Raw genomic sequence first — 23,319 nt, forward strand, 5'->3', positions numbered from 1 at the left:
AAAAAAAAAGTCATCTCCAAGCCAGATGTGGCGGTGCACACCTGGCATCCCAGCATTTGTGAGACAAGGGCAGGGAGGAAGATCATTGTAGTCTTGTGGCCAGCCTGAGCTACCTAGTGTGTTCAGCGTCAGTATAGGCTACATTGAGACCTTCAGAAGGAGAAATCTGTGTGTGTGCACGAGCATGCACACGCTAATTGTGGTAGCATGTGCCTATAGTTCAAGGCTATGTTGCAAGTTCGAGGCTAACCTAGGCCACATGAGACCCTGCCCTAGTTGGGGGTTAGGAGAGAAAAATGCTCACAAAACACTATCTCCAAGTACAGTTACTTCCTCAGGTCCGAGGGCTTAGTTCTTCAATTCAGCATAAGATTTTGGGAGACAGGACTAGTACGATAGATAGCTCAGGTGAGCTAAGGTGTTTGCCACCAAGCCTGAGTTCAGTCCTCGGTACCATTGGTAAAAGGTAAACGTGACCTCCACACCACCCTCAAATATATACACAAATGTCAAAAGTTGTTTTGCAAGGATTTGGGAACACACAGTTGTAACTGGCCCACAATGTCCAGGATGGTGTTGACTCTGACCAGGCAAGGCATTTATTACAGGGTGAAGAAGGGTCAGCTCTCTGGGCCAGGTTACCCCTTCCTCTAAAAGTTTAAATCTCACTGCCACTTTCCAGCCTAAGATTCCTATAACCAGCTTCCCAACCCAGCTCAGGCAGCAGGTTCTTTCTTCCCTGGTGACTGTGACACCGTCCCCAACGGTCCTGCAGGCCTGAGCCGGGCCGGGCTCCCGTTTGGATTGATGCGCCGGGAGTTAGCATGCGAAGGTTATCCCATCGAGCTGCGGTGCCCAGGCAGTGACGTCATCATGGTGGAGAACGCTAACTACGGGCGCACAGATGACAAGATCTGCGACGCCGACCCTTTCCAGATGGAGAACGTGCAGTGCTACCTGCCCGACGCCTTCAAGATCATGTCCCAGAGGTGAGCCTGCTCTCCACCGTGTTCCCCAACTCAGCCCCGCAGACCAGGGGTTCTCAACCTTCCTGATGCTGCTGCCCTTTAATACAGCTCCACATGTGGTGACCCCAACCATAAAATTATTTTGTTGCTGCTTCATAGCTGTACTTTTGCTGTTATGAATTGTAATGTAAATATCTGATATTCATGCCCCCTTGTGGGGTCACGACCCACAGGTTGAGAACCGCGGCCATAGATGTGCTCATCCATCCTTCCACCTCCAGAAGCTTATTCCAAGACCTGTTGGTGGCAGGTGGAAGCTCGCAGAATCAAAAGCAAAGGTGTTCCTCTCCAAAGAGAAAGATTGCTACTCCTAACTTACAGAAGTGTGCGTATGTGTCTGAGGCAGGGTGCTTTGGTGTGCAAATTGTCCTTGTGTTTGTGGCAGGGCGATAACTGTACAAAGGGTGATTTTATGTCTTGAGTATGTGTGTGCAAATATAAAGTTTGTGTTTGTGTCTCTGAGCAGGTGTGAGTGTGAATGAGGGCGAATGGTGTGACTGAGGAGGTATCCCAGGCTGTACAACCTGCTGGAATAAATCAGTCCATCCTGAGCCTTTAGTTTCTCTGCAAGCAACCGTCCCTGGGACCAGGCTCCTGCCTGCTCTCCTTGCCACTATCTTAACTGATATAGTCCATTCTTCCTATGTGGCAGGCATCAGTGGACACCTGAGTCAGATCCTATCCCTCTGCCTGAACATTCTTAAGTTCCCACCTTCCTCTGAAAAATCCAAAGCCTTCCTGAGGCTAAACGTGCCCTGTGTGACCTTCCTTGACCACTGACCCACCTTTCCTACATACTCTGAGTTCCAGCAGTGCAAGGCAGCTCACTGTAGAGTGCTGCTTAGGTTCAGTCCTCAGTTCCGCAATATAAACAAACTTGACCCTGCATCGGAATCTGCATTCCTGTAGCCCATAGACTCCCAGCCTCCTGCTCTGCTCTGCTCTGCCACATCCTGATAGGGTCTGTGGGAAGTGGCAAAGCCAGCCTCTGGGTTTTTCTAGAAGCATGAGTATATTCCTATGATCCTTTTGCCGTAAATGCTATCCCTGAGATCCAAGTGGCTGTTCCTGTGCTTCCTTGTGGCTGTCTACCTAACTGGACACTTAAACACACTCTGAAACTGCAGGCCCCTTCCCTGCTCCTGACTCCTTCAGGGCCCTGCCTTCCATCCACATTTCCATCAGGTATTTTGTCTTTGCTTGGTATTTTATCCTGTGACCTCCCTAACCCTAGCCCATTGGCCCTACAGGGACAACAGAACTTTGTCCCTCACCATTATGGCTGTGGCTAGGTCCGCAGCAGGTGTTCACTGAATGCCAGATGCCTGAGACTCAGAGTGGCCTGCTCCCTGGCTGAGACAGGTCCCTCTCTATAGTCTGCTAGAGCAGCTAGAGCAGTCCTGTCCGCCCACTCCACACAGAAGGCTGAGTGTGTGTTGACTAGTCCAGGGAATGAGGCGAGACCTCAAGAGCCTTGTGGGGAAGGGCTTGAGGGCCCTCGGCCTTGCTCCCTCTCCTAATGGTCCCACTCTTGAAGCTCTTTGTGTCTGTGAGGGTCACAGCTAAGCTGCTGTGACAGGTACCGCAGGATGGCTGACCAAAACCTTCCCTGGACCTTAGTGTTTCCTCCTCCTTAAAGCCCCACCCCTTAAAGACAGATGCCACGCCCACTCTCCAGTTGTAGTTCTCGCCAGCTCCAGGGAAGTCTGGGGTGCAAAGCTGGGGTTCTGGGGGTGCCACTCAAGGCCTCGCCCGTTCTAGATGAGCATTCTGCCCCTGTACCACACTGAGATTAACCACTCTAAAGTGAATTCTTTTAGTGACATTTTGTGCGTTTACCAGCTCAGCCTAGTGGCAAAGCTTCATATATGCCCATGGAGTTGCTTCACAATCTCCTAGCGTCCTGCTCTGTGCTCTCTGCCCAGAGGTTTGCCTAGGCTCTCTCCACGCTCACCAGCCTGACCTGTGCAGCCTTTTCCCAGCCTGATAGCATTCCATATGTGGGCAGGCCACATTTTACCAGCGAAACAGTCCTTCATGGCTGGACCTTTGGATTATTTCCTCCTGTTGGTGGACGTAGGCAATGCAGCCGTGAACATTGTGTGTTCGGGAATTGTTCACACTTGCTATAAATTCTATAGGGCACATTGCTAGTTGTATGAAGCCACTGCTCTGTTTGTGGGGGCGGAGTGGTGATTTTTTTTTTTTTGTTTTTTGGTTTTTAAGATAGGGTTTCTTTGTATAGCCCTGGGTGTCCTGGAACTCATTTTGTAGACCAGTCCAGCCTTGAGCTCACAGAGAGCCACACGTCTCTGACTCCCAGGTGCTGAGACTAAAGATGTGTGCCACCCCACCCAGCCACTGCTGTGTTTTAAAAGGGTTGGGTAGATAAAATCAGACCCTCCCAGGCCTCCTTCTCTATTTACTCCTCAGCCTCCTGCTGTCTTTCCCTCTGTACTTTCTCGTCCAGGAAGAACTGGAGGCAGATTCAAGGTACTTATCACTTGTACAGGCCTTGCCTGCCCACTCCAAGGACCTGGGTCTTCTCTCTGATCCTGACTGTACAGCTAACGGAAACAACTTAGGGAGGAAGGGGTTCTTTTCGGCTCTTGGTTTCAGTGTTCAGTCCATCATAGCAGAGGTGTGTGTGTGTGTGTGTGAGAGAGAGAGAGACAGAGACAGAGACAGAGAGACAGACACACATACACACACCGTGGCTAATAACATCGGGGCTGCAGGAAGCAGAGAAACAAGCATGGACATTCTGCTGCCTCCTGCCCCTCATTTTTATTACGTTAGTCTAGGCCCTCAGACCATGGAATGGAGTGGCCACATTTGGGGTGGATTTGTTTGCCTGGGTTAATCCCCTCTGGCAAGACCCTCACAGACACACCTTGAAGCATACCTAACCAATCTCTGAGGCAGTTCTGAACCCAGTCCAGCTCCCGGTGAGGGTGAACCGTTGCAGGCATCTTGACTGGGCACAGGCAGCAGTAACAAATGGGAAGAAACAGGGAGCAGGTGGGCAGGCGACCAGAATAGCTGTGAAGTAGTCCTCTTTTTCCATACTAGCCAGACACCAGAGTGGCTGGCAGGGAGTGGGGTCGGGGACCCCTGTGGAGATTCAAGACTCTTCTTTGCTGTGCCACTGCAGGTCTCAGTCACTGTCCAGAGTGTGGCAGTGTCCATAGGAAGAGCCAAGGCAGGCGCAGCAGGCCCTTAAGTCTCCTGTGGACAGTGTGTCTGCAAACGTGCCCACCACATGTGGTGTGGTGTGAGTTTTAGTGATTGGCACATGGCTTTAAATTCAATGAAAGAAAAATGCCAAAGATGTACTAGTGCTAAGAGAACCTGCCTCATGGCTGTGGAGGCCTGTGGTAAAGAAAACAGGCGGGAAGCAATAAAGCCCTCACGGCCCCATACACAAACACACACACACACACCCCTTCCCGATTGGAGCCATACACTTGCCTCCTGACCCCGGAGCCTTCCAGGCCTGATCATTTTCCTTAACGCCTTTTCCTTTCTCTGTAGGTGTAATAACCGAACCCAGTGTGTGGTGGTGGCCGGCTCCGATGCCTTTCCTGACCCCTGTCCTGGAACCTACAAGTACCTGGAGGTGCAGTACGACTGTGTCCCTTACAGTGAGTCATCTTGTTCCTCGTGCTGTCTCGGGCCCTTCCCCTGCAGAACAAGGAAGAAACACCTTGATCTAGCACTCATGTGCGCACATCCATGGGCCTGGGCCCAGAGGATAGCAGGCTTGCTCCCACTTGGATACGTTCTTTTCAGACACTTGCCACACAGACTGTACCTCCTGTGGGGGCATCTTCAGTTCTAGTCCCCTGCCCACCCCTGGTTCTTCACATGCCCTTAGTTGCTAAAGCCCTTCCAGGCTGCGTTCCCACAGCATGCTGGCCTCTCTCTGGCCTTCTGAACGCTGTGCCTCCCTCCTGTTTCCTGCCCTTTCGCCTCCTGACCGTGGACACACCTGATCTTTTTCATCCTCCTCTACACGCCCCCTCTTGTCCCTTTCATGTCATGGAAGCCAAAGATATCTTCCAAGGTTCCTGACTACTGGTTGGTTTATCTATTACCCTGAGAACACTTCCTGTCTGCAAAGGAAGTACTGCCATATTGGAATGACAGTACCCTGTAAGAAGATGGTTTGGGAGAGCCAAGAGCCTGACTATCATACGTCTGACTGAGGGAGCAGATACAGACAGGGTTGCTCATCCTCAGCCCCCACACCCCAGCATCACCAGTCTTCCTGCCCACTCTCCTCCCTCCCATTGCCCCATCTGTCCTCTCACCTGGCTTCTCATGGCCAGCCTGGAGGTAGGGAGGGCCTCTAGGCACAAGGGGAGGAGGCAGGACCATTGGGGTGTCAAAGTGAGGGGTAGGGGAGCAGGAGACCTCATAACTCTGCCTCCTCTCCCCTCCCACCCAGCTTCCCCCATCCCTACCCCTCCAACCTCTGATTTCTCCTTGCAGATGAAGCCGGGACGATGGGTGAACAGGATCACTTACTGCTTGTGTAACTTTCTTCTTTTAGTCTTCGCCCTTTCCTTTCAGCGCCTGAGGGGGATGCCCATCTGCTCCCCGAAGCCTCCCCACAGCACTGGGGACACTGCCCATCCGCATCTGGGGCAGCAGGGTGGGAGGTGGGAAGTGACGTGTGTCTAGGACAGAGAGCTGGGCAGGTGGCGTGAGGTTCAACCGTGGCTCCTGACTTGTCTGGCTCTGAAACCTGCAGCAAATGACTTAAAAATTTCTCTGGGTGCTGCAGACGGAGGCGTGAGTCCTGGAGATCGGGAGTGACAAGCGCTCGGCCCTGCGGCCAGAGTCTGCTCCCAGGAGCAAAGCCCCGAAGGCAGAGGCTGCGACTTCACCCCCCAGCGCCCAGCCCCGAGCCTGGTTCAAGATGTGCTCAGTGATGGTACGGATGCACTTTCCCGCCACCTGAGCCTCTTAACGCCTCTGCAGTGGGGGAGGGGGTCAGAGGCCTGCCCTGAGTGCTTCAAGGGATAGAGACAGCTTGGGACCCAAGCTGCTTTGTGTCCCGGGCCATAGGTTCTAAGAGAATAGCAGCTACATGGCCTCTTCGGTGTGGTTTCACTTCTCTGAACCTCAGTTTCCCCAGCTGTAGACAGGGTCCTGGAAGGCCTGGCTGCAAGGGCCTGCACTGTTCCCGCGCCCTCATGAGCACTGGTTGCTGTCACTGTGGCCACACTTCCCTTCTAACCTTACTGTTATTGCCATGGTAATCAAAGCAAGAATAGCAACAGAATGAGCCCAACTCTCTAGAGCAGACAGGACACATGACTGGAAAAAGCCCCTGGTCCAGGTCCAAAGATCAAACCGAGATACAAGAAAAAAAGAAGAGGCCACAGGTCCTGGGATGGAGCTTAGCTACTTAGAGCCAAGCCCCTTCGTGTGGCCCAGGAACATAACTCAGGAAGATGGGCTGTGGGGTTGAAGGTGGCATAGGGCGGGAGATGTCAGCTTTAGACTGAGAAGACAAACCTGAGCCTTAGAAGATGGATGTCATAGATAGGGCTAGCCATGGGTGCTCTTGTTCAGGTAGAGCTAGTAGGCCCAGTTAAATTATCTCCCGGCCCCCCAGGTAATTAGGGTTGGGGTTCAGGAAGCCAGACACACACTTCATGACTTTCCCTGAGCATGTCCTGAGGGCTAGGTTCTGGGCAAGGCGCTGGGGAGTCAGACAGACTCCCTGCAAAACTCGAGCAAAAGGGCCCTGGGCTTCAGAGGCTGGGGTGACCCCAGTGCTCGCCAAGGTGGGGCAGGGTTGGGGGCAGGGATCCCACAGCTGGGGGTCACCAGAGTGTGGGAACCCCAGACATTGAACTAACACTGGATTTGCTTTGCAGCTGAGCACAGCCTAACTCTCCCTTCCTTCCCAGGTGCCACCCGTGCGTCATCGAGGGCGGTGGGCAGGGCAGGGTGCAGCTAGGGCTCCTGGGCCCTTGGTGGACTGGGCAGAGCAGCTGAACCTTGAGCCCCCCTCCCCCGGGAGTTTAGGAGCCTGTCTACCACATGCTCTTCAGCCCAGTCTGTGTCCCCTCCAATTCTGTGCCTCTTGTCTCCCCTACCCTGGCTCTGTCCGAGGCCAGGGGCGCCTGCCTGCCTGCCTCTGTTGTTCTGTGTCTGGCTCTACAGCCCTCTCTGTGCGTTTCGGGGGTCTGGAGGGCTTAGGGGAATACTGCTGGACTCAGGTGGGGCCTACTCAAAGGGGAAGGGGCTCAGCCTGTGCTCTCAACTGGGAGGGGTACCCAGGCCCTAGAGACACTAAACCCCTTCCCTCGGCCCCTGGGTCTAGCAGGGTGGGGAGGAGCCCTGTGGTTCCTATATCCCCACTGCCTGGTATCTCCTAGCTAGAGTTCAGCTCCTAACAGGGGCTCTTCTCTACAGCCTGGGCCCTCCACCTGCCTGTCTGTACCATACCAGTCTTTTCGTCTCTTCCCTCCTGTGTGTCTCCCCTGTCCCTTCTCACTGTCTCCTCAGCACCCTCTCGACCCATCCAACCCCAGAAAGAGGGACTTGGGGGTGGGGGCTGAAATGATAGAACGGAAGGGGTTGGGAAAGCAGGAGGAAAGACAGGAAGAGGGGGCGTGTGGCCAGAAAAGAAACGAAAGCAATTTAATCTTTTTTTCTCTTTTTTCTTCTTGCACATTTTTTTTCAATTTGTTTTCTCTCTCTCTTCCGATGCTTAAAGTAGAAGTGGAGCAGAAAGGTAAACGCACTGTTACCAATGCTAACCCCTAACTCACACTTTGTTCCACCTGTACCATACTCATGTGGCCCACCCTCCCTCCCACCCCTTCTTCTCCCCCACCCTCACTTGGTCCAGTGATTTCCCTGCCCCGGGTGTCCTCCCAGCACAGCTGGGCTGGCCCTGGTGCTGCAGCACCACCAAGGCCAAGGTCAAGGTCGTGGGCTTCTCCACTTTCCAGATTCTCACCGAAGCTCCTCTCTGAGCCTGGGCAAGATATTCACCCCACTCCTACACCTCTCTCTCTCTCTCTCTCTCTCTCTCTCCTCTCTCTCTCTCTCTCTCCACCTCCCCTCCCCCCCTCTCTCTCTTCTCTCTCTCACCTCTCTCTCTCCTCTCACCTCTTTCTGTACCTCTTCTGGTCCCTGGTCCCTGCAGGGTACCTGACCTCATCTCTCATTTCTTTTGCCTCCCTTAGGAGAAATGTGTAAGCATCCAGGCGGGTGGGGAGGGAGGGACTCCCCAGCCTCCACAGGCACCGGTAGAGGTCTCTCTTCCTTCCTCGGTCTCTCTGTCTCTCCTTCTCTTCCTCCCTCCCTCTTACTCTCTCTCCCCTCCTCTCTCTCCTCTCCTGTTCCCTTGTACCCTTTGCAAAGTGTTTCTGGTAGAGGGTGGTGGGATGGAGGGGACACTTTTTCCTTTGGGGGACCAGATTTTTCATCTCTCTCTGGCTCCTGGTGGCTTAAATTCTTCTGATTTGGCGTTTTCAAGGCCCAGAGCTGTTGTGGAGCACAGGGAAACAAGCCTCCACCTTCCACCCCTTCTGACCAGCCGGGTCCAGTCCTGGGGAGGGTTGTCAGCTATCCCAAGCCCCTGGGAGGGGGCAGCCTGCCAAAGCCCTGGGACGGGGGGCGGGGGCGGGCCTCCTGGAGAGGGTGGAGTGGGTTCTGTCTCGGCACACTTGCAAAGCTGCAGTCAGGGTTTCTTCCGGGCTGATGTGGGAGAGGACCAGGGAGGGGTGGTGGGGGTCACAGACTTGCTCTGGGGACTTCCACAGGCCCCATAATTTCTTGCAGGGAGCCCCATGGTGGTAGGTGTGGCTATGTAGGGAGTGGAGGGTGACCTGCTAGTAATAGGGCAGGAGGCAGTGGACAAACAATGAGATGGCCCTGCAGGGTCCCTTTTGCCTTGAAATTAAGGTGGTCTGTGGAGGATCCCCTGCCAGGGAGGTGGGCGGGGCCCCTCTGAGCTGCTCCCCTCCCCTCTCCTTCCCGCCTTGCCCGTCTCAGAGGCCTGGGCACCGTCCCTCCCTTGCTCTCCTGAGTCAGCCCTGCACTGGCCGCTCTTCTTGCAGGCTTGGAACTACGGCACTGGATCTCCTCTCTGGGTTGGGCTGGGGGAGGGAAGAAGTGTTGGGAGCTGGGTGCTGAGGTAGGGTTCTTGCTGCCCAAGACCCCTGGCAGACCCTTCTTCATCTCTTCCCCTTCCTTGGGATGACCTCTAACTGTATTTTTCCTCCCCTGGTACCCTCTGACCAGCTCAAGCCCTCTTCATGAACACACACCCCTGGCAGGGGGTTTTATGGGATACCTGGAGAAGGGAAAAAAGGGCGGGTGCCAGATAGTCTGGTCAGAGGGTACAGACATAGCTGGTAGGAATGCCAGGGCTTAGCGCCCCGGGTTAACTTATGCTAAAGGGACTCTGCTACTGGCTGCCTTGGGCCTAGAAACCTAGAGCCGAGCTGCCCTAGTACTGTAATGGGGGCTACGGATTGCTCCCCTCTCCCAACCAAGTCAGCCTGCTGATGAACCAGGCTAGAAATAGGCACTAGGCCTGGCTCCTACCCAAGGGTCCCTCACTACTGAAGCTGCCCACCATGCTGGTGCCAAGTCATCCCAGCCCTCCCTGTGTCCCTGGGGCTAGCTGCTTTGGTGATGGGCCAAGCAGGAGCAGAGAATTCACCATAGACCCACAAGCACACACCCTACAGCCCTGGCCTGCCTGTGGGGGTCTGTGATGGAGAAGTGAGAGGGAGGTGCCAGCCCTCCTGAAGGGAAGGGCATCTGTCCCACCGGTACTCAGGGAAGAAGAGGGGGTTGGCCACAGTAACCTGCTGGACCACTAGGGTAGGCTAGGAACAGGTTGTGCTGGGCTGTGAGGGGTGAGGGTGGGCAGGCCAGTGGTGCCAACGAGATGCAGTCGAGGTTTTCCTCTTTTCAGGGAATGGGGGGGTGGGGCGGGGCCCCCCACCTTTCTGACATCAGCGCTGCCTTGGTCCCTCCTCCTGAGCCGGGGATGGTCACAGGTAAATCGGGGTCCGGGGCAGGGGAGGTGGGGGGCTGGCTGGGGTGGGCTGGGGCTTTATCCTAGCACCTGGTTCCCTCCCTTGCCCCCTCCGAGCTGGACCTGGGACTGCCCCTGGAAGGGACACTCATTCGGGCCTGGGCCTTGGAGTGAATTCTCTGCTCACCCCCTCTCTCCTCGCCAGCACTAACCTTCTCTTCCCAGGTGGTCTCCAGAGCGCCTCCCTTGGAGCCAGGATTTGTGGACACACACACACACCTCCTTGTCTCTCTTCCCTCTGCGCAGCTCCCTCACCCCAAGTGTCCCCACTCCACCCTTGTGCACCAGTGTCAGTGTGTGCTTCTGAGCCTGACCCACCAGAGACCCTGCCGGCTGGGGCAGGACTGGACTTCTCCCTAGCCTAACCTGGGAGCTGCTTCCCTCCCTCCTTTCCTCAGCTACGGGTACCAGCTGAGTGGAGCCCAGACAGCAACAGGGGCCCGAGGAGAGAATAGACAGCCCTAAGCCTCCCTGCCAGAGTGGGTGTGGAAACATCACTCTCCCTTACAGCTTTTGGAGGAAGAAAGTGAAGTGGTTTTTTTGTTTTGTTTTATTTTTTTTTTTTAAGTCCATCCCTGCATGGTTGGTGAAGGACAAGATCCCAGCCCCTAGTTCTTCCACAGAGGCAGAGAAGGGAGGCCAGGGTGCTGATACCTGAACCTTGAGGCTAGGTGGCACTGCAGCAGAAATCCCCGCCTCCCATCCCTTTGTGCCCAGTCTGGGGGTGCTCTGGCCAAATCCTTCGTCCCCAGCCTGTGGGGTCTCTAGCAGCCAAGGAAGGGAAGAGGGCACCACCTTTCCACACTAACCCTGCTCTTGATGGTCTCCAGGGTTCACAGCTCCAGGGAGAGGGGCAGCTGGGCAGGGCGGGATTCCCGGCCCACAAACCCCCTTCCCATCACCAGCCCGACCAAGCAACCATGACTGCAGCAGCAGGAGGGGACAGCATGGTTTCCTCCCCCCACCGTGTGACCAACTTGCCTCTCTCTCCCCTCTCTCCTTGCCTCTGCTCCTCCCCACCTCCTCCCTGCCTACCCACCCACCCGGCCCAGTCTTCGTGTGCCCAGGGACTCTGCAGAAGGTACTGGAGCCCACCTCCACACATGAGTCAGAGCACCAGTCTGGTGCCTGGTGCAAGGACCCGCTGCAGGCAGGTGACCGTATCTACGTCATGCCCTGGATCCCCTACCGCACGGACACACTGACTGAATATGCCTCGTGGGAGGACTATGTGGCTGCGCGCCACACCACCACGTACCGACTGCCCAACCGTGTGGATGGCACTGGCTTTGTAGTCTACGACGGCGCAGTCTTCTACAACAAGGAGCGCACGCGCAACATCGTCAAGTATGACCTGCGGACTCGCATCAAGAGCGGAGAGACAGTCATCAACACAGCCAACTACCATGACACCTCGCCTTACCGTTGGGGAGGCAAGACCGACATTGACCTGGCGGTGGATGAGAACGGGCTGTGGGTCATCTATGCCACTGAGGGCAACAATGGGCGCCTGGTGGTGAGCCAGCTCAACCCCTACACGCTGCGCTTTGAGGGCACCTGGGAAACGGGCTACGACAAGCGCTCGGCCTCCAATGCCTTCATGGTATGCGGTGTCCTCTACGTGCTGCGCTCCGTGTATGTGGATGATGACAGTGAGGCGGCGGGCAACCGTGTGGACTATGCCTTCAACACCAATGCCAACCGAGAGGAGCCAGTCAGTCTCGCTTTCCCCAACCCCTACCAGTTTGTGTCCTCTGTCGACTACAACCCCCGGGACAACCAGCTGTATGTGTGGAATAACTACTTTGTGGTGCGCTACAGCCTGGAGTTTGGACCCCCAGATCCTAGTGCTGGTGAGAGGGGTCTGAGGGTGTAGGCCTCTTTGCATCCATTAGTCCTCGGTACCGGAATATAGGGCCCACTGTAAGCTCTTGAGGATTAGGAGGTACAGAAAATCCCAGTTTGTGGCAAACACTGTCCACACCCTCACAGCTGCTGCTTAAAGCACTGTTTTACAGATGAGGGATGATTGTGAAGCTTGAGGGTTGAACCCCAGGATTCTGGGATCTACCCAGTGATCTGTGCTGCCCGGGCACATTCATGTGGGGTTGCTTAGGTGCAGGATCAGATGCTTGCTGTCTTGCTTTGCCTCCAGCTGGCGTTCCCATCACTAACCCAGAGCAACTCCAGAGCTCTAGAGAGCCTTAGCCAACCTTTGCAGAGGGGGACTGGGACCCCCGAGGGAAAACGTAGCCAGGTTCCCGACCCCAATCAGCTATGTCACAGATGAGTGGTGTTGTAGCCAGCAGCTTTGACACACATCTCCAGTCCCGGCTCTGGGAGTGACACCTTGTGGTACATAGTAGTACATTTTCACCTTCTCATGGACTCATGAGTGTAGGGTACCTCTGAGCACAGGAGAGGTCGGGGACCTGGGACAGCTATTCCCGTCAATGAGTAAGAAGACATCACGATGCCAAGGGACCTTGTGCTTGGGCTCATTGGTGGGCCTTGGGCATGGGTGTGACCCAGTCCTGTCCTCTCTACCTCCCAGGCCCAGCCACTTCTCCACCTCTCAGTACCACCACCACAGCTCGGCCCACACCCCTCACCAGCACAGCCTCTCCTGCAGCCACCACTCCACTCCGTCGGGCACCCCTCACCACACACCCAGTGGGTGCCATTAACCAGCTGGGACCTGACCTGCCTCCAGCGACAGCCCCAGCGCCCAGCACCCGGCGGCCCCCAGCTCCCAATCTGCATGTGTCCCCTGAGCTCTTCTGTGAACCCCGAGAGGTCCGGCGGGTCCAGTGGCCAGCCACCCAACAGGGTATGCTGGTGGAGAGGCCTTGCCCCAAGGGAACGCGAGGTGAGTGCTGGGGCCACAGCTGACCGCGAAGGGCTGGGAGGCCCAGAGCTTAGCTATGCAGGTGCCACCTGCAGCTGAGCACTTGGGGAGCTGCTAATAATCTGGCTACCGGCCTCAGACTAAAGTAGCAAAGCCAATTTCAGGACAGATGTGGGACAGAGAAGCAGCCCAGGTGCTCTGAGGTTTCAGAAAGTTTGGGAGAGGCTTTGTGGAGAAAACCTTCCACAGCCCATCTTGCCTAGGAGGCTAGGGTGGGCTACCTAGTGCCTTTTCCCAAGTGTTCCTCTCCTCATCCTCTGCTCTGTCTCCTCTCTTGTTCCTTGTCCTCTCTTCATTTCCTTCTCTTTGACTTTCTTGTCCATCTCTACAGGAATTGCCTCGTTCCAGTGTCTCCCTGCTCTGGGGCTCTGGAATCCTCGGGGTCCTGACCTCAGTAACTGCACCTCCCCTTGGGTCAACCAAGTAGCCCAGAAGGTACCAGTAACTGCTGCCCCTTGCAGGCAGGCTATCCAGAGCCCAGGGTCAGCAGGAGTGGAAATGGCTTGGGAGATATATAGGGCAAGGGGCATCCTTTTACCTGACCCGTGTGTGGGAAAGGCTAGCAGGGAGAAGAGGGCAGGTGAAGAGGGAATGTGGACCAGGGCAGACCAGTGTCCAGAAGACCTGAGGTCCCTTCCTCCCCTCCTCACATAGATTAAGAGTGGAGAGAATGCAGCCAACATTGCTAGTGAGCTGGCCCGCCATACGCGGGGCTCCATCTACGCTGGGGACGTGTCCTCATCGGTGAAGCTGATGGAACAACTGTTAGACATCCTGGACGCCCAGCTCCAGGCCCTCCGGCCCATTGAGCGCGAGTCAGCTGGCAAGAACTACAACAAGGTAGGCATCTGTACCTTCTGCCACCCCACAGTGACCAGTGAGGGACACAATACCCCAGGGGCTGCTGGCATTCACTGCTGCACTGCCTTGAGCAGTGCTAGAGGTGGGGTTCCTGAAAAAGGTCTCAGGGCCCCAGAGTCTGAGCACTGTGGCTTGGGGAGCAGTGCCTGGAGTCCCCACCCATCACTACCTCCATCTCTTTCTCCAGATGCACAAGCGAGAGAGAACCTGCAAGGATTATATCAAGGTGAGCTCCATGTGGTACAGATTGTGGGGATGAAGGGAAGAGAGAGAAGAGGACATTAAGACTATCCCAAGGAACTAAGAATGTGGGGGACTCATGGTATCGTCCCTGCTACACACAGGCCGTGGTGGAGACGGTGGACAACCTGCTCCGGCCAGAGGCACTTGAGTCCTGGAAAGACATGAATGCCACGGAACAGGTGCATACAGCCACCATGCTCCTAGATGTCCTGGAGGAGGGGGCCTTTCTGCTGGCCGACAATGTCAGGGAACCCGCTCGCTTCTTAGCTGCCAAGCAGAATGTGGGTGAGTACTGTAGCCACCCCAGAGCCAACCCCAAACTGCAGGGGTGTTGGTTTCCCAATTCCTGGCCTGTGGTTTCGCTGCAGGTTCATGGGGTAGCATGAACCCTGTCTGGGGATGGACACTGGTAACGTATCCTTTCTGCCTTTGCTTCCACAGTCCTGGAGGTGACTGTCCTGAACACAGAGGGTCAAGTGCAGGAGTTGGTGTTTCCCCAGGAATATCCCAGCGAGAACTCCATCCAGCTGTCTGCCAACACCATCAAGCAGAATAGCCGCAATGGTCAGTGTCCCTTGGGGTTTGTCCACAAGCACGTGCACACTGCCCACTTGGTACTTTGATCTTGACTCTCTGGAACACAACAGTCATGTGTTTTAATCACGGTTTATCTGCCGTGAGTATGGATGTCCCGAAGCCCTGTAGAGGCTCTAGAAGACGTTTTGCCATTTGAGGCTGAGACACAGAGAGATTAGGGGATCTGCCCAAGGTCACACGAAGTAAGGGAGGGTCAGAGAGCCAGCCTGTATGTCCTGGCCTCTGTGTTTGATCTCCCACTGCTGAACAATGGCCTGTGGAAATGGCTTCTGAACTTCTGCTGCTTCAACTGGGCCACCGCTCAGATAGAAGTGCGTGGCTGAGGATGGCCACTATATCGCCCTGTGCCCATCTTCCTCAGGGGTGGTCAAGGTTGTCTTCATCCTCTACAACAACTTGGGCCTGTTCTTGTCCACGGAGAATGCCACGGTGAAGCTGGCAGGCGAGACAGGGACCGGTGGCCCTGGCGGTGCCTCCCTGGTAGTGAACTCGCAGGTCATCGCAGCTTCCATCAATAAGGAATCAAGCCGCGTCTTCCTCATGGACCCTGTCATCTTTACTGTGGCTCACTTGGAGGTGAGCTCAGGTGTACCCCTCCCTCGCTGGAGGTCCCAGCATCCCCTGTTCCTGGACTACGTATCCCCCGCCATTGTTGACCCACCTGAGAGTAAGTTTCAGCTCCCCTGCTTCAGCTTAGACCATGTGTCCCCTAGAGCTGGTGGTCACCTTGGGCCCTAGGCACTTCCTTCACACCTGTCACTGTCCCCGTAGCTGGTTTTGAGGGCAGGAATAGGGCTTGCAGTTTTGACACCCTGTCCACCACCATACAACAGGCCAAGAACCACTTCAATGCAAACTGCTCCTTCTGGAACTACTCAGAGCGCTCCATGCTGGGCTACTGGTCAACCCAGGGCTGCCGCCTGGTGGAGTCCAATAAGACCCATACCACATGTGCCTGCAGCCACCTCACCAACTTCGCAGTGCTCATGGCTCACCGAGAGATCGTAAGCTGGCCGGCGCTCAGCTGCTCCGGGCGGGCCTGCTTGCTGCTGGCCTGGCTTTGCATGGCACCTTAGAGAGCACACAGCATGGGCAATGCCTGCGAGGCCGGCTCATGGCCATGGGGACCACCACACTTGCCTAGGGCATGAGGCCTTGCATCTGGCTCCCCTGGTCCCGAGGCACTCTGGGGAAGGCAGTGGTATCACATTGTCTTCTCTCCATGCGCTTTCCAGAGCATGAGGAAATGAGCTGCGCCACCTGCACAGGGGTGGGGGCCCGCACGGTGGCTGGGTGGGTAGCGCTGGAGGTCCTTACCTGCAGCTGTCAACCTGGCCAAGCCCTGAGTGCCTCCCTACTCCTGTCCCCTAGTACCAGGGCCGGATCAATGAGCTGCTGCTGTCGGTCATCACCTGGGTGGGCATTGTCATCTCCCTGGTCTGTCTGGCCATCTGTATCTCCACCTTCTGCTTCCTGCGAGGCCTGCAGACTGACCGCAATACCATCCACAAGAACCTGTGCATCAACCTCTTCCTTGCCGAACTGCTCTTCCTGGTTGGGATAGACAAGACTCAATATGAGGTGAGCCGCACCTGGGGCCGAGGCTGGGCGGTGGGAGGGGCCGCAGCTGATCGAGCGGCCTCTTACTGATGTGCTCTCCCAGGTTGCCTGCCCCATCTTTGCGGGCCTGCTGCACTACTTTTTCCTGGCCGCGTTTTCCTGGCTGTGCCTGGAAGGTGTGCACCTCTACCTGCTGCTGGTGGAAGTGTTTGAAAGCGAATACTCACGCACCAAGTACTATTACCTGGGCGGCTACTGCTTCCCAGCCCTGGTGGTAGGCATCGCAGCTGCCATTGACTACCGAAGCTATGGCACCGAGAAGGCGTGAGTGTCTCTGTTATCCCCATGGTCTTCGTCTGTTTGGCTCTTGAGTGGCTGGCTTTCCTTGGGCCGGGGCTGGGATGGCCAGTCTTTCAGGCATCTCTCCACTCTGGTTGTCTTTCATTTTAGCTGCTGGCTGAGAGTTGACAACTACTTCATCTGGAGCTTCATTGGGCCTGTTTCCTTTGTCATTGTGGTGAGTGGCACTCCAAGTACTGGGCTCCTTTCATCCAGGCTGGTCTTGACCCTAATCTTGGCTTTTCAAAAACGGCATTGGTGTAAAAATCTGTCAGAACCAAACATGGGCCAGGGCATGGCTCAGTGGTGAGCACTTGCCCACTATGCAAAAGGCCCTGGGTTCTAATTCTAAAACCACATAGACATACACACACATACACACACACACACACACACACACCTGAGCTGTAGCTAAAAAGACCAGGCCAACAAAGTCCATTGTCTTCAACACTGAGGCCAGTGCACCAGCAGCTGTGGTTTCATGCCAAGCCATGACCCTTGGCCTCACAGCAATGACAGCAAGTAACAGATGAGAGTAGTGGGCACTTTGGGCCCCCATAGGCAGAGAAGGCCCTGAGGAAGGGGTTGGAGCAGAGACTGAGCCCTTCCTGTACTCTACCCAGGTGAACCTGGTGTTCCTCATGGTGACCCTGCACAAGATGATCCGGAGCTCATCAGTGCTCAAGCCTGACTCCAGTCGCCTTGACAACATCAAGTGAGCCCTCACCCTGGGCCCTCGGGGTTCCCAGAACCCTTTGTTCCCCGCTGGTTCTATGCGGTGGGGTTTGTGCATGGTGTGGGCCCTATTCAGCAGGGTCAGAAAGTGCAGCAGTCCATGCAGCCTGTGCTTTCAGGCCTGCCACTGCAGGTTTAGTGTGAGTCTGTGTGTGGGCACCTTAAAAACTGGGTCACAAAGGGAGTCTGAGTGGACTGGAAGTCTGGCCAAAGTGATGAAGTTGGCAGGAAATGACCCGTCACCTGAAGCCAACCCTCGGTGTCAACCTGGAGGCCTTGGGGCTGGGCTGTCTTCACTGGTGAGCAGTGTGATTGCCTGTCCTCCTGGCCACCAGGTCCTGGGCGCTGGGCGCCATTGCACTGCTCTTCCTGCTGGGCCTCACCTGGGCTTTCGGCCTCCTCTTCATCAACAAGGAGTCTGTAGTCATGGCCTATCTCTTCACTACCTTCAACGCCTTCCAGGGGGTCTTCATCTTTGTCTTTCACTGCGCCTTACAGAAAAAGGTGAGGGTGGCAGAGCTCTCCTTGGACATTCTGGACCCCAGAATGAAAGGACTCAGGTGCACCTTGGCCCTCAGTGTGTCCCCTGGGCACCTGCCTTCTGTGGAACCATCTGAGTCTGGTGGGGCTGGGGGGATTCAGCCAGGAGTAAAAGAGATTCCAGAAATAAAGCAGGACACAAAGGCATCGCAGCACAGAGCAGGTACAGCCCTAAGTGGCAGACAGTTGGTAACCACAGCATTAAGACTTCTGCCATAACCATCTAAGGATAACCATGTAAGGATAGAAGGAATGGTTCCAGGTGAACCCTTGTCTGACTTTGAGTGTACTGCACACACATAGAGCACACACATACATGCAGGCAAAGCATCAATACACATAAAATTTTTTCTCGCAAACCACACGAGGGCTGAGGATGTGGCTGAGTTGGTAGAATGCTTGCCTAGCATACATGAAGTCTGTCCCATCCCCAATGTCACGGATTGGGAACGGGGATGCATGCCTAGAGTTGTAGTACCGGGGAGGTAGGGGCAGGGGTATCAGGAGCTCAGTCATAATGTTCCCTGTGCCTGGCACACAGTACATGTTTCAGAAAGATGTGTCGAGTTGGAGAACGCTGGAATAAATAAATGATTGAGGGAGTCGATGGTAGTAAAGAAAAGGGAGTGGGCCGTAGTGATAGCCTGAATAGCTGAGCACCAGGGACATAGATGACCAGAGTTTCTGTGGCCTGCCAGCTCCGAGGATGACTGATGGGGAAGGTGCAGGTACCCACCGTCAGCTGTCCCCCGTCCCTCCCTGCACAGGTGCACAAGGAGTACAGCAAGTGCCTGCGTCACTCCTACTGCTGCATCCGCTCCCCACCTGGGGGTACTCACGGCTCCCTCAAGACCTCAGCCATGCGAAGTAACACCCGATACTACACAGGGACCCAGGTACCCAAGCAGGGAAGGCATATCCAGCATGTTTCTCTGTGGCCAAGAGGCAGGAGTGTCTGCCAGAGCCTCAGAAAGATCTGGAGGGCAGGGCGGTTAGAGATCCCCTCATGTTTGGGCTGTGTCCCCAGAGCCGAATCCGGAGGATGTGGAACGACACCGTGAGGAAACAGACAGAGTCCTCCTTTATGGCAGGTGACGTCAACAGCACCCCCACCCTGAACCGAGGTGAGGTCTCCCCAGCCCTGGGTCCTCTCTCAGAAGCTCCTTGTCCCAAGTCTCTAGGCTGCCTTGTAACCTCTGACCCTTCCCTTGGGCAGGTACCATGGGGAATCATCTACTGACCAACCCCGTGCTACAACCCCGTGGGGGCACCAGCCCATACAATACACTCATTGCAGAGTCTGTGGGCTTCAATCCTTCCTCGCCCCCAGTCTTCAACTCCCCAGGTGAGGACACTTGGGCTGGCTGGATGCCAGGGAAGAGCAGAGTCCCAGGTCGGGAGGCCCCAAGGGCAGGTCCTGAGGGGCCTCTGCTTAGCTCATTCTTGTCTTGTCTTCTCTTGCGGGCTGGCATCTACAGGAAGCTACAGGGAACCCAGTAAGTACCGCTGTCTCCTGGAAGCACTTCCATAGCGGGGAGGGGGACAAAGGCAGACCCTTCTCCTGTAGCTTCATAGGGACTGGAAACTTAGGGTGTCCCTTTCTACAGGCTCTGGCATGGCAGCCAGGTGAGGACTTTCAGGTAGGGAATGAAAGTGGGGGTCCAAGCCTAGTCGGTGTACCTGGCTACACTGGCCTCCACTTGCTGAAGTTGTGGCTCTTACAAGGCACCCGGGGTGAACTGGCCCGTATACATCCTCATGGGCTGTGCTAGGCGGCAGACCCCCCCCCCAACAGGAGAGAGAGAGGAAAGAGACCTGAGGCTCTGGGACAGACCTCTGTGCTCCCTTTGTCTAGCACGTGACCAGGCTCATCCTTACTGCCCCCTCTGCCCTGCAGAGCACCCCTTGGGAGGCCGGGAAGCCTGTGGCATGGACACCCTGCCCCTTAACGGCAACTTCAACAACAGCTACTCCTTGAGAAGCGGGGATTTCCCTCCAGGGGATGGGGGTCCCGAGCCACCCCGAGGTCGGAACCTGGCCGATGCCGCCGCCTTTGAGAAGATGATCATCTCAGAGCTGGTGCACAACAACCTGCGGGGGGCCAGTGGGGGCGCCAAAGGGCCTCCGCCGGAGCCTCCTGTGCCACCCGTGCCAGGGGTCAGTGAGGACGAGGCTGGCGGGCCTGGGGGTGCTGACCGGGCAGAGATTGAACTTCTCTACAAGGCCCTGGAGGAGCCACTGCTGCTGCCCCGGGCCCAGTCGGTGCTGTACCAGAGTGATCTGGATGAGTCGGAGAGCTGCACAGCAGAGGATGGGGCCACCAGTCGGCCCCTTTCTTCACCTCCCGGCCGGGACTCCCTCTATGCCAGCGGGGCCAACCTGCGGGACTCGCCCTCCTACCCGGACAGCAGCCCCGAAGGGCCTAGTGAGGCCCTGCCCCCACCCCCACCTGCCCCCCCTGGGCCCCCAGAAATCTACTACACCTCCCGCCCGCCGGCCCTGGTGGCTCGGAATCCCCTACAGGGCTACTACCAGGTGCGGCGGCCCAGCCATGAGGGCTACCTGGCAGCCCCCAGTCTCGAGGGGCCAGGGCCCGATGGGGATGGGCAGATGCAGTTGGTCACCAGTCTCTGAGGGGCCTCATGGACCAGAGGCCGGGGGGCCTGGCCAGGGAGGGAACCCAGGAGGGGCTCTGGTGGGAGCAGAGACTGACGGAGGCAGTGGCTGGTGGGCCACTCTCTCCAGGTGCCCCTCAGCCCGTGGGCCCCACAGTCCCCTTGGGGGCTCTGACCTGGGCCCCAGGTGCCAGGGTTAGTAGACAGGGTTTCCACCAGCCACAGGCCCCAGCCTCTCTAGGGGAGTGCAATGAGGAAAAGCACTTGGGCCCTGGGAGTAGGGGAGAAGCTGGTAGGTGTGACCAACTTCTGACTCTCCCTGCCTGTGGAGGAAGAGCAAGGGATAAGGCTTCCCTAGGATTTTAGGGGGTTGCCGCTTTTGAGGTGGCCGAAGCCTTGCAGGATCCAGTTTATCGGCTGCTCCTCCCCATCTACCGGAGGGGAGCAGTGGGGCAGCGGGACAGATGGACAGGATCCTCCCTGCCAGGTTCCTTGTGCCCTGGAGACTGGGCCTTGCACCACAGGCAGGCCGAGGCCTGGAGATGGGCAGTGGTGGCTGGTGGTTATCGAGGAACTTTCTCTGAAGCTCCTTTCTCCCTTGCTATCGGTCCTTGTCTCCCAAGCAAGCCTGCCCTTCAACCCTCAGAGTGCACCCAATGACCCCCTCCCTTGGGGTGACTCCCGATGAAGCACAACTCCCCGCGGGGCCCCTAACCCACTGGGGTGGCCATATCTGGGCAGTTCCCAGTCCTGTGGGCTGGGCTATCTGGGGAGCAGATTTGGGGTCTGGGGCTCCCTGAGGAGTGGGTCCTGGGTTTGGATCTTTCCCTAGGGGGTCCTCTTACCCCTCTCTCTTCCTCCCCTATTGCTGTAAATATTTCAACAAAACGGAAAAGGAAAAAAAAAGACAAAAAAAAAGTAAGAAAAGAAAATCTCATCACTTGAAGCCACCGGGCACCTGCAGCCCAGGCCAGCCCGGACTTTCTCCGGAACAGAGCAGCGGCCAGCCCTGGCAACCAGGACTTCCTGTATTGTACATCCCAGCCAGGGCGGACAGCCGCCAGAGCCGCTTTTACACTCCAGAGAGCAACAGCGAAACAAAGAACCCGTCCTTCCCGGAACCGGGTCCTGTCACCTCTGCTCTGTCAGTCCTGCATCAGTCCGCCCTCCTGGGGCGTGTACCTCACTGCCTGCCCCGCTGGCCAGGAGACACCCTCACACCCAAAGATGCTTTTGCCGAGATGGCTGCACTACCCCTTTGAGTTCCTGCTTCTCGTATATCACTTCAGGACTCACGGCAGGCAGGGGGAGGCTGGCGTCCAATTCTGAGAAGGGAAAGGAGTGAAGGGCAGGGAATGGTTCCTGTGGCTGAGCGGGATGGCAGTGGTGAGGTCTTTCTGAGGGAGAGGGGGAACAAAGGTGAGAGGTCCCTTTCCCTTGCCCCTCACCCCAAGCCCTCTGCCAGGCTTAAGGTGCCTAGCACCTCTGGCCCTTCAGCCTGGCCTGCCCTCCCCCAGTTTTGGGGAGATAGCATTAACTCTGCTGCCATCTTCCGGAGATGGAATCACACCTCTGCTGACTTCACTCTGTTTTTTTCCCTGCCTCCTTCCTCACAAGTGCCATGAGTTTTCAAGCATCCTCGGGTCTCAGCTTGCTGCTGCCGTGAACTTCTTTGGGTTATGAGGGAGGAGCTCTAGGAAGGCGCTGAGCAGGAGGTGAATCCGTGGCGAGGAGGACCCTTTTTGCTGCTAGAAAGCCCTCTCCCTTTTGGGGAGCTGGGACTGGCTTGTCCCCATCAATGTGGGGGGAAAGGGGCCAGACCAAAGATAATGGTTTGCCCCATGAAGGGGAACAGATGTGAAAAGGCAGGGTTTATTCCATCTCTGGTTTTTTCTGGTAGTGTGTTTTAGCCTATCTTGCCAGAAGACCAAGGGTGAAGTCTAGATGGGGGAGAGAGGATGGGGGTAGTCTTGCCAAGGCAGGCCCGGAGAGTAGGAGATGGCTTTTGGCCCTTGCCTAACTTCTGCTGGACCTGGAGCTTGCTGTGGTTCTGTGGAGTGACTGGCCCAGGAAGCAGAGGACTTAACTCAGCCCAGGCCTGAGGCCCATCAGACATCAATAAATCTGGGAAAAAGGGCGGGCGAAGAGGTTCTCTGGGATTGGAGGCACAGGAGTCCTGCTCCCTCATTCCCTGCACAGTCCTTTTCCAGATATAGGCGATGGACGGCAGAGGATGTGGTGCAGCAGGGCCTTTGGTTCCTACTCTAGCTGGCATCGCTAGCACAGAGTAAACCCCAGGCCTCAGCTACATGGCGGGCCCCCAAGTGGGGCTGGTTCCACTGCAGTCCAGCGCAAAGCCACCCAGAGAGCCCAGGTGTCCCCTACCCTAACCAGACCTGGTGCCTTGACGCCCCCACCCCAGCGGGGACGGTACAAAGAAGGGTCTTGGTCTCCTCCTCCTCCCTTCCTTGGGCTCCTGAATTCATTTGTTCCTAAATCTTGCTCATTCTTTTTCTCTGCATTTTTTTTTCCTTTTGGGTTTTTCTTAACTATCCACCTTCTTTGTGTCCCTTTTGCTGTCTCTGTGTGTCCCCCCCCCCATTCTCAATTTCTCTGTCCATTTGGGCCTCCCTGCTCCCACACCCTAGTCCCTTCTTTCCTTGGTCTCCTTTTCGATATGCCAAACCAATTTTGGGTCGAGTGCATTTAACGAGAACAAAACAAAAGGCTCATAAGAACGTTTCAGAAAAAAACAAAAAGTTTAAAAAAATGTTGAGTCAAAAAGTCAAACAATAAAGAAATTAAGATTTCTTGGAA

General features: G+C 56.1%; 1 protein-coding gene across 9 annotated transcripts in view; it reads left to right on the top strand.

Annotated features, from left to right (window-relative positions):
• The window catches only part of Adgrl1 (adhesion G protein-coupled receptor L1), a 41,858-nt gene extending 18,539 nt beyond the window's left edge, over nucleotides 1-23,319 (top strand). The window contains exons 1-23 of one of the 9 annotated variants that reach the window (XM_041663411.1): nucleotides 780-989; nucleotides 4,563-4,672; nucleotides 7,768-7,782; nucleotides 9,982-10,066; nucleotides 11,157-11,957; nucleotides 12,659-12,973; nucleotides 13,344-13,447; nucleotides 13,667-13,852; nucleotides 14,061-14,099; nucleotides 14,218-14,401; nucleotides 14,558-14,680; nucleotides 15,075-15,289; nucleotides 15,547-15,717; nucleotides 16,085-16,294; nucleotides 16,377-16,597; nucleotides 16,724-16,790; nucleotides 17,236-17,327; nucleotides 17,683-17,851; nucleotides 18,655-18,783; nucleotides 18,915-19,011; nucleotides 19,104-19,232; nucleotides 19,366-19,383; nucleotides 19,743-23,319. In XM_041663411.1, the coding sequence (XP_041519345.1) occupies nucleotides 905-989; nucleotides 4,563-4,672; nucleotides 7,768-7,782; nucleotides 9,982-10,066; nucleotides 11,157-11,957; nucleotides 12,659-12,973; nucleotides 13,344-13,447; nucleotides 13,667-13,852; nucleotides 14,061-14,099; nucleotides 14,218-14,401; nucleotides 14,558-14,680; nucleotides 15,075-15,289; nucleotides 15,547-15,717; nucleotides 16,085-16,294; nucleotides 16,377-16,597; nucleotides 16,724-16,790; nucleotides 17,236-17,327; nucleotides 17,683-17,851; nucleotides 18,655-18,783; nucleotides 18,915-19,011; nucleotides 19,104-19,232; nucleotides 19,366-19,383; nucleotides 19,743-20,521 (4,344 nt within the window). In that variant the 5' untranslated portion in view covers nucleotides 780-904 and the 3' untranslated portion in view covers nucleotides 20,522-23,319. Of the gene's footprint in view, nucleotides 1-775; nucleotides 990-4,562; nucleotides 4,673-5,850; nucleotides 5,968-7,764; nucleotides 7,783-9,981; nucleotides 10,067-11,156; nucleotides 11,958-12,658; nucleotides 12,974-13,343; nucleotides 13,448-13,666; nucleotides 13,853-14,060; nucleotides 14,100-14,217; nucleotides 14,402-14,557; nucleotides 14,681-15,074; nucleotides 15,290-15,546; nucleotides 15,718-16,084; nucleotides 16,295-16,376; nucleotides 16,598-16,723; nucleotides 16,791-17,235; nucleotides 17,328-17,682; nucleotides 17,852-18,654; nucleotides 18,784-18,914; nucleotides 19,012-19,103; nucleotides 19,233-19,365; nucleotides 19,384-19,742 lie in introns of those variants that run through there. The other 8 variants (XM_041663404.1, XM_041663406.1, XM_041663407.1 and 5 more) reach the window with 8 other exon arrangements.

Source organism: Microtus oregoni, unplaced genomic scaffold (assembly GCF_018167655.1).
Source record: "Microtus oregoni isolate MIOR12 unplaced genomic scaffold, Mior012 000014F_ref0000157, whole genome shotgun sequence".
NCBI lineage: Eukaryota > Metazoa > Chordata > Mammalia > Rodentia > Cricetidae > Microtus > Microtus oregoni.